This window comes from Xyrauchen texanus, chromosome 10 (assembly GCF_025860055.1).
Source record: "Xyrauchen texanus isolate HMW12.3.18 chromosome 10, RBS_HiC_50CHRs, whole genome shotgun sequence".
NCBI classification, from domain to species: domain Eukaryota; kingdom Metazoa; phylum Chordata; class Actinopteri; order Cypriniformes; family Catostomidae; genus Xyrauchen; species Xyrauchen texanus.
Genome location: NC_068285.1, coordinates 5,424,934 through 5,434,183, shown reverse-complemented (window position 1 = coordinate 5,434,183; position 9,250 = coordinate 5,424,934). Strand labels below are relative to the sequence as shown.

General features: G+C 44.9%; 1 protein-coding gene across 1 annotated transcript in view; it reads left to right on the top strand.

Annotated features, from left to right (window-relative positions):
- LOC127650379 (adhesion G protein-coupled receptor B1-like) overlaps positions 1-8,931 on the top strand; it is a 17,603-nt gene extending 8,672 nt beyond the window's left edge. The window contains exons 15-31 of the mRNA XM_052135755.1: positions 1-22; positions 191-293; positions 385-428; positions 1,705-1,828; positions 2,807-2,910; positions 2,995-3,097; positions 3,186-3,406; positions 3,495-3,561; positions 3,971-4,056; positions 4,150-4,321; positions 4,410-4,505; positions 4,619-4,655; positions 5,798-6,432; positions 6,558-6,593; positions 6,703-6,807; positions 6,910-6,960; positions 7,270-8,931. The exon at positions 1-22 is cut by the window's left edge and continues 54 nt beyond it. Coding sequence (XP_051991715.1) covers positions 1-22; positions 191-293; positions 385-428; positions 1,705-1,828; positions 2,807-2,910; positions 2,995-3,097; positions 3,186-3,406; positions 3,495-3,561; positions 3,971-4,056; positions 4,150-4,321; positions 4,410-4,505; positions 4,619-4,655; positions 5,798-6,432; positions 6,558-6,593; positions 6,703-6,807; positions 6,910-6,960; positions 7,270-7,467 — 2,204 coding nt within the window. The 3' untranslated portion in view covers positions 7,468-8,931. The remainder of the gene's footprint in view (positions 23-190; positions 294-384; positions 429-1,704; positions 1,829-2,806; positions 2,911-2,994; positions 3,098-3,185; positions 3,407-3,494; positions 3,562-3,970; positions 4,057-4,149; positions 4,322-4,409; positions 4,506-4,618; positions 4,656-5,797; positions 6,433-6,557; positions 6,594-6,702; positions 6,808-6,909; positions 6,961-7,269) is intronic.
- Positions 8,932-9,250: the final 319 nt, after the last annotated feature.

Genomic DNA, 9,250 nt, shown 5'->3' with positions numbered 1-9,250 from the left:
GTCCAATTCTGTCCTTACAAAGGTACACACACCCCCTCGTCATTACAGGAATCAGATTCACATCTCATTTACTGTGTTGTGTTCACTTGTTATTTAGCACTTCTTTCTCAATAAACTTCTTTGGAACTGATAAATGGATTTCACTGAGATTGATCCGACTGACAGGGTTTGATATCTCTTTGTCTCGCAGTAACAGCACGCTGCTCAACTCAAAGGTCGTCACGGTGACTGTGAAGCCCAACCCTGGTTTCCTGTCGGCGCCTGTCGAGATCGAGTTCCCTCACCTGCACAATGTGAGTCCTGTAGACGCTTGGTGACATCATCGTTTGACCTGTGAAATGATGGATGTGTGTTGACCTGCTGTCTCTCTCTCTCTCTCTGCAGGGCACTGTTAATGAGACCTGTATCGCCTGGGATGAGAGCGACAGGTGGGTGGATCCGCTTGTGATATTTGTGTGTGTGTGTGTTATTGCGGATATAAAGGTCACACACACTCAGTACTGTGTGTCAACCCCACACCTCCCAAAAGAGCCGATAATCACATTTAAATGAGCCTCCGCCCCTTCAACACATCACCCATGACCTCATGAATATTCATAACACACTTTCAGTCTCACTGCCCACACACAGATGAGCCCTCGGCTCTTTTAACAGGAGCGAGTGAACGATCAATGATTGTGTTTCCCCACATGTGACTCATCTCTTTGATTTTCATTTCTTTATTTTGACTCTGTTTTCCTCCTCTGACACTGATTTCACTGTGTGCTCGCTCAATGTCTCTCTGTGCGGTGCCACCTGCCATCAGACCTGTGCCAACTGCACACTGAGAGACAGACAGAGAGATAGATACAGACAGACAGAAAGAGAGAGACAGACAGAGAGAGATACAGACAGAGAGAGAGACAGTCAGAGAGACAGACAGACAGAGAGATAGATACAGACAGACAGAAAGAGAGAGACAGACAGACAGACAGAGAGATAAATACAGACAGACAGAAAGAGAGAGACAGACAGACAGACAGACAGAGAGATAAATACAGACAGACAGAAAGAGAGAGACAGACAGAGAGAGATACAGACAGAGAGAGAGACAGTCAGAGAGACAGACAGAGAGAGAGATAGATTCAGACAGACAGAGAGAGACAGACCGAGAGACAGACAGACAGACAGGCAGACAGGCAGAGAGAGACAGACAGACAGACAGAAAGAGAGAGACAGACAGAGAGAGATACAGACAGAGAGAGAGACAGTCAGAGAGACAGACAGACAGAGAGATAGATACAGACAGACAGAAAGAGAGAGACAGACAGACAGACAGACAGAGAGATAAATACAGACAGACAGAAAGAGAGAGACAGACAGAGAGAGAGACAGTCAGAGAGACAGACAGAGAGAGAGATAGATTCAGACAGACAGAGAGAGACAGACCGAGAGACAGACAGACAGACAGGCAGACAGGCAGAGAGAGAGACAGACAGACAGACAGAAAGAGAGATACAGGGACAGATTGCACTTGTTTGTCTTTGACAGAAAATATGGTCATTATTCATTATGAATGCTCTGTATTGAAAAATATCATCACTCATCCATATTACCAGCACAGTACTAGTGTGTGTGTGTGTGTGTGTGTGTGTGTGTGTGTGTGTGTGTGAAGGTTTTATTTCGATGTGTATCTAATGTGTGTGTGTGTGTGTGTGTGTGCAGCTCGTCTCTGCTCGGCTCATGGTCCGCGCGCGGATGCAGATCGGTATCGCGCGACTCCAGCACCACATGCGTGTGTGACGGACTCTCCACGTTCGCCTTGATCGCGCGACCGAATCCCGATCCGGTAAGTGTCCGATCATCGTCTCTGTGATTGTGTCATTGTACTGCGATATATATCAAATATATTGATTTGAATTGATCTGATCTGTATGATTCTCTTTAATGTCATTGTAATCGTTATGGAATGATGCTTTGATTGACAGCTGACAGTTGTTTGTGATCGATTGTTTTATTATAGTCTGATGATCGATTATCAATCGGATTATTTGATACTGATTCATTTACTCGGTGAATCAGTGCTTTATGTTATTATAGAGGTGATAATGTAGGTTGTTTTGATCATTTTGGTGCAGAGCCGCGGAAGCAGTTGCCATGACAACCGCTCCCGCAGCCTCTAATCAGGGAGAAAAACAACAACGCGACGCGTCAAAACAAAACGCGACGCGTCTCTGAACTGTTACATACATTTTGTGTGTGTGTGTGTGTGTGTGAGAGAGAGAGAGAGAAGTTCTTCAAGGGCAAATGAACACACACACTCTCTCTCCCTCACTCACACACACACATCTGTGGCTAGTATCACACATATTTAAATGTGCTAATCTCTTGGTAGTGAAGGACAGATACTGTATATATCTCTCTTGAACACGTTTGCTTTGTTTACTTCATTATTTATCAGTTATTTTAATTTAATTTAATTTAATTAATTTAATTTGACCAATTGTCACACATTATACATACATTTCTGCATATACATGGTGAAATTATTTATTTTTCACATATCCCAGCTAAGCTGGGGTCAGAGTGCAGGGTCAGCCATGATACGGCACCCCTGGAGCAGATAGGTTCAAGGGCCTTGCTCAAGGGCCCAACAGTGGTGTCTTGGTGGTGTTGGGGCTTGAACCCACGACCTTCTGATCAGTAACCCAGAGCCTTAACCGCTGAGCCACCACTGCCCCCTTTGTGTGTGTGTGTGTGTGTGTGTGTGTGTGTGTGTGTGTGTGTGTGTGTGAATAGACACTAATGTTAGTGTGTTTCTTCACAGAACATGGATAACTCTCTGTTGCCGTCGGTTACGATGATTGTGGGATGTGGAGTGTCGTCGCTCACACTGCTGCTCCTCATCATCATCTACGTCTCTGTGTGGAAGTAAGACACTCGTGACGATTGATTAGTTGATTTATTGATTGATTTGATTTATTTACTGATGAATTGATTGTTGTTGTCTCTCAGGTACATTCGCTCTGAGCGCTCCGTTATCCTCATCAATTTCTGTCTGTCAATCATCTGCTCCAACGCCCTGATTCTGATAGGTCAGACGCAAGCTCGCAACAAGGTGAGCCAGACGCCGACCTCTGACCTCGATAACCTGATCTCACACACAGCGTAAATCTCACTCACGCCTCTTTGTGTCTCTCTCGCAGGTGATGTGTGCTTTAGTGGCGGCGCTCCTGCATTTCTTCTTCTTGTCTTCGTTCTGTTGGGTGCTGACGGAGGCGTGGCAGTCGTACATGGCCGTCACGGGCCGTCTACGAAACCGCATCATCCGCAAGCGTTTCCTGTGTCTGGGCTGGGGTCTGCCCGCTTTAGTCGTGGCCGTTTCTGTTGGGTTCACTAAAGCTAAAGGTTACGGCACTGTCAACTAGTGAGTATTTCCTGCCTGTCTCACTGCTCATGTGTCTGTCTGTCTGTCTGTCTCTCAGTCTAAGCCTGATGTCTCTCTCTCTCTGCAGTTGTTGGCTGTCTCTCGAGGGCGGTCTCTTGTACTCGTTTGTGGGTCCAGCTGCTGCTGTTGTTCTGGTGAGGACTCATCATGGCCACTACATGTTCTGCAGTATTGTTGTCTTGTTTTCCAGTAAAAATAGCTAAACATTCTTAAAACAAGACTTAAAAATCGAACAAAGTTTAGTAACATTTATGCATATAACAAGAATAATTGTTCGCCAATGGTATAACAATCAAATCTTGATTCAAAGGGAGGACAAGCGTATTTTTCTTTCTCCATTGGCAAATAGTGTTTTCTTGCTTCAAGCACAAATCCCACCAAATTTGGTCAGATTTCTCTGAAAACAACACCTCGATATGTTATGCCATTTTGATTCTCAAGCAACTGATCTTGTTTTAAGGATGTTTAGATATTTTTATAACAGAAATGATGTATTTTTTTATCAGTGTGATCATTCACTGATGTTTCCCCGTGTGTTTTCAGGTCAACATGGTGATCGGCATTCTGGTTTTCAACAAGCTCGTGTCCAAAGATGGAATCACCGATGTGAAGCTGAAAGAGCGCGCTGGGTAAGAAATCAACATTGGAGTCTCTGTGATAACAGCACTCACAGCAGCAGCAGTATGAGGTGTTAAATGTGCTGTTCCTCTCGCATCCTGCAGGGCGTCGCTGTGGAGCTCGTGTGTGGTTCTGCCTCTTCTCGCACTGACGTGGATGTCGGCCGTGTTGGCGATGACAGACCGTCGTTCTGCTCTGTTCCAGATCCTCTTCGCCGTCTTCGACTCACTCGAGGGTTTCATCATTGTCATGGTGCACTGCATCCTCAGGAGAGAGGTGAGCACGCTCGCGATCACATTTCACAACACACGTGCGTCTAACGTGTTTTTGAGTGTACGAGAGCTCATAAGTGTGTGTGTTTCAGGTACAAGATGCGGTGAAGTGTCGCGTCGAAGACCGTAAAGACGACGGGAACGGCGATTCGGGCAGCTCGCTACAGAACGGCCACACGCAGCTCGTGGTGAGTGAATACAAACATATGCAAACATTCTCATGCATTTAACATGCTAACAACTGCATTTATAGAAGTCTTGTTATTTACACAATCATTTCTTGTTCTTTCCTTGTGTGCAGTCAGATTTCGAGAAAGATGCTGACTTGAGCCGATCAGGTGAGATATTACTTTGAAAAGAATACATGGCATCACCATATCTATTAATCCATACAGCACATAATTCTAGATTTTTATATGATTATGTGAAAGAGCTCATGCTGGGAAGGTTAGCTTAGCAGGCTAATTGGTCAGCTTGCTATCCAAAAACACAAAGAAATAGAAATGTTTTAATTTGACAATTTGTTGCTATGGTTAAATCATTTGAAATGAGATTGTTTATAGTTTTAAAATACACTAGTTAATGTAATTTCCTCTTTAAGACATGCATCATCATCAAGTGACTATCCCCCCTGGAGTCGCAAGTTTGAATCTAGGGTGTGCTGAGTGACTTCAGCCAGGTCTCCTAAGCAATCAAATTGGGCCGGTTGCTAGGGAGTCACATGGGGTAACCTCCTCGTGGTCGCGATAATGTGGTTCTCGCTCTCGGTGGGGCGTGTGGCGAGTTGTGCGTGGATGCCGCGGAGAATAGCGTGAAGCCTCCACATGCGCTACGTCTCCGCGGTAACGCGCTCAACAAGTCACGTGATAAGATGCGCGGATTGGTGGTCTCAGACGCAGAGGCAACTGAGATTCTTCCACCACTACAACACCACGAGGGCTTAGAGCGCATTGGGAATTGGGCGTTACAGATTGGGGAGAAAAACGGGAACCCCCCAACAAGGGTAAAAAACTAGGGTAAATATGCTCGGGGCAAAAAATACCACACAAGATGACTTAAATGCTCCAGAAATGACAAATGTGGAAGCAAAAATTGTCCTCCCAGTGGGTTCTTCTGATTTATTTCTTAATATTGTATCATAGTCCTAGTTATTCATATTATGGCATATTGATATTTTAGGGTTAGAGGAAATAAAGTCTCAATCTTGAGAATGTGTATTAAGGAACTGATTCATCAGGGTTAGGTTAGTCAATGGATGAGACATAGTTTGTTTTAAATGGTTAGAAAAAATACACACCAAAATGCCCCTGAAAATAAAATCCAGGTGCAAATATTGCCCCTTAATAAAAATGCAATATCTAAAACTGACCCAAAACAAGTTCTGTCAGCCAATGGAATCCCTTGAGAGTCTACATGGGATCAGTTGTTTGTCTCACTCTCACCTGTCTCTCTCTTTCTATCTATCTCTGCTGGTGTTCAGGTGGTATGAAGAGCTCCTCAGAAGAGAAGATGCCTCCTCCTCAGCTCCCTCTGCCCCTCGGCCCAAACTTCCACACCCTCCCGTCCAACCCCAGTGGCAAGAGCCACATTCCCTCGGTTCCTGAGTACTCCAGCCATACGCTAACCCTGCGGAGAGAGAAGGGTCGCGGGGTCGACCCATCCTGCGGTAAACCCGTGTACGTGTGCGACAGCGAGATCTTCAAGCAGCTGGACGCGGATCTGGCACGGGCTCAGTCCGAGAGCGTCTGTCCGGATGGCAGCGGTTACATTCTTCTGCCCAACACGACGTCCACGCTTCGCTCCAAACCCAAAGATGACTCCAGTGGCTCCGGACAGTACAACATCAGCACCGACCTGCCGCAGGCCCGTCTCATGCACCTGAGCGGAACCTTCGCAGAACCGCAGGCCGCCTACGCCATCAAGACGCTTCCCGCCGACCGCGTCAGCATATCGTACTCGGAGCGCGACTCGCCAATTCAGAACATCCACAACATCTCCAGCGAGAGTCATGTAACCAGCATTCTGGGTGACACGTTTGACTCCCTGAACTCCATGATGTCCAAGAGCGAGACCATCTCAACGCTGTCCATGAGCTCTCTGGAGGTCAGCGAGGGGGTACGAGTCTTTATTTACTGCTGCGAATAACAAGAATTTACACGGCTGATCTAATTACTCACTCAAGAATTATCTGACATGACACTAAAGATCTCTCTCTCTCTCTTCCTGTTTCACTCTCACAGAGGCAGAAGTCTCGATACGCAGAGCTGGACTTTGAGGTAATTACTTGCAACTCTGAAGGACAAATAAATGTTCCTCTCTACTTTGTATTATTTCAACATGAACCTACAATAGTCCTCATGTGCGTGTCTACTTTCTCTCATGTAGAAGATCATGCACACACGTAAACGCCATCAGAACATGTTCCAGGACCTCAACAGGAAGATGCATCACTCTGAGAAAGACAGAGAGTCACCGGCCTCCGATAGCAAGGTGAATAAATGACACAGACTCTGAAGCGTGTTTAATCAGGTCACATTGATTCATGAGATACCTTTAATAGAGTCTTACAGTGATTCTCTCTTCTCTCTGCAGTCCGTCAGATGGAGCGTTTCTTCAGCAGGAAGTGACAAAACAAACCACAGCGTAAGTGTCCCTGTTGTTTCAGCTGTCTGTGAACATGTAGTGCTGGAGTCTCATGAAACCTGTTGCAGTAATGAGAAAATCAAAATGACTATTTTTGCTCTGCGGTAATGAGAATTGGGGGGTAAAATGAGTTTAAATAAATAGTCCGGGTTCAATAAAGTTAAGGTCAATCGACAGCATTTGTGACATAATATTGAATAACACAAAAATTAATTTTGACTCATCCCTCCTTTTCTTCTGAGAACGGCCTGGGATGTTCTTGTGTACTGTGAACTACAGGGTCTCTGACTCTCTCTCTCTTCTCTCCAGGATAAGCAGCAGGGTCCCGTTGATCGGCCGTGGGAGAGTCTGAGCCGAACCCAGGCCTCTCCTCCTGCCTGGGTCAGGAAAGACCTGGAGCCCCTGCAGGCATCTCCTCTGGACCTCCAGGCTGTGGAATGGGAAACTAGTGGAGCCAGCATCCCTTTAGTGGGCCAGGACATCATCGACCTGCAGACAGAGGTGTGAGGGCCTAACTTCCAACCCTGAACACCTCGGTCTGCTTTTGATTTGGGAAAGAGAAGCAGAGATGATGGGATAGATGGAGGCAGAGATCCTGAAGAGGGCCGTGCTCAAGCCATCTGTCAATGAATTTGTTCTCTCTGGCTTCATAAGTAGCTCTAAATGATCAAGATGACACTGACCATTGAAGACCTCTAAACAGGGTGAAAGGTTTCTCTGCTTTAGTTGCAGAGATTCCAGTTGGTTCATCGAGAGCTTCTCCCAACACTCTTCCATCTGGTACTGGGGGTGTGGACGCCCGCCTGCGCTCTTTCATTTGACTGCAACTCACGTTTGGAAGGGGACAATCTTCAGACGGTCAAGAGGTTGACCTCTCCACGTGCCAAACGGACACAGACGAACTGCAGTCGCTGTGGTGTTTGTTTTTAGCGCTTTCCATGAAGCATTTCTGGACGCTTCCATCAAACTTTGGGGAACATTTGGGGAATAGTTGTACTTTTACTTGAAAAAGACTTTTAAGAGCTGAGCATTTTCTTTTCATGGTTCCTTCTGTTATTATAGTGAGGTGTTGTTGATTAATATTATGAATGTTTTAATTTAATATTTTCTCCTCTTGTCGTCATATATCTTCATGTTTGTTTTTAATTGTTTTATGAATCAGTTAATTTATCCCCAAATCAGCATCAGGACGAATCATCGCAGCGTGAATCCTCAAACTCAAAGCCACAGCATTATGGGTAATGTAGGCGTAGCAGCAGTGACTGTGTAGCGTGGACTCTCTGAGGACGTTCTATTGTTTCCTCCTCCGTTCCATTGGATCAGATCACTGTGTTCCCTTCATTCCCATCAGCAGCTCTTGTGAATGAAACTGAGAGTTTGGAGAGTCTTTCGTCCTGAGGAACCTCCAGCACATTAGATGAGGTTCTTCCGCTCCCCTGTGAACTTTCACAGTGCCAGCGCGAGAGACTCCCGGTGCAGTGGACATGCCAGCCAATAGCGTGGCATTAGTGCAATATGTGGACAGATGCTTGATGCCCAAGCAAGACTGATATTAGAATCTTGAGAGGTTTTTATTCATTTTGAGAGTTTTATATCATGTTTATAGAGCATATAGACATATTTCTGACAATACTGTTCAAGGACTATATTAGTTTTTAAACCAGACTGAAGATGAAAGACAACACAATGCTAATGCTAACAGAGATTTCAGGAAAGTGAAATATGAAATATACAGAGTAATAGCTTATAGATATTTTTGACTATGCTTCAGGAAATGCCCTTGAGTTTTTTACTTGAGTCTGTCATGTTGCCGAGACACTTGATGGTGTGTACGGTATGTTGTTTTATAAACCTGTCTGTCTCTCTCTGTTTGTTAAGATTGTTTCTCTCGTCTGAGATGAATGTATCTGTGGTTTTCACTTACTCTTGTGACTGAACAGTTTGAATGACAGAGTCTCATTTCTAACCAAATAAAATAACTCAAAATTACAGTATCTGGGTCTTTCACTTACGAATTGGAAATAATTGAAACTTGTAGCGTGTAATTTCTGCACCACTAGAAGCACCCAGCACAATTGTAAAACAAATGACTTTTCAAACAGGTTTCCTGGACACTCACTCGTCTGCTATTGGTCAGAGATGACACTGTACATTAAACCAAGTTATGAACCATTTTCCACACCACCTTCAATAAAACAGGGTCTATCATCTTCAGTAAGATCACAATAATCATCTAACATCACCATCTATAACATGATCACAATCATCATAATAACCACTATCACAATCA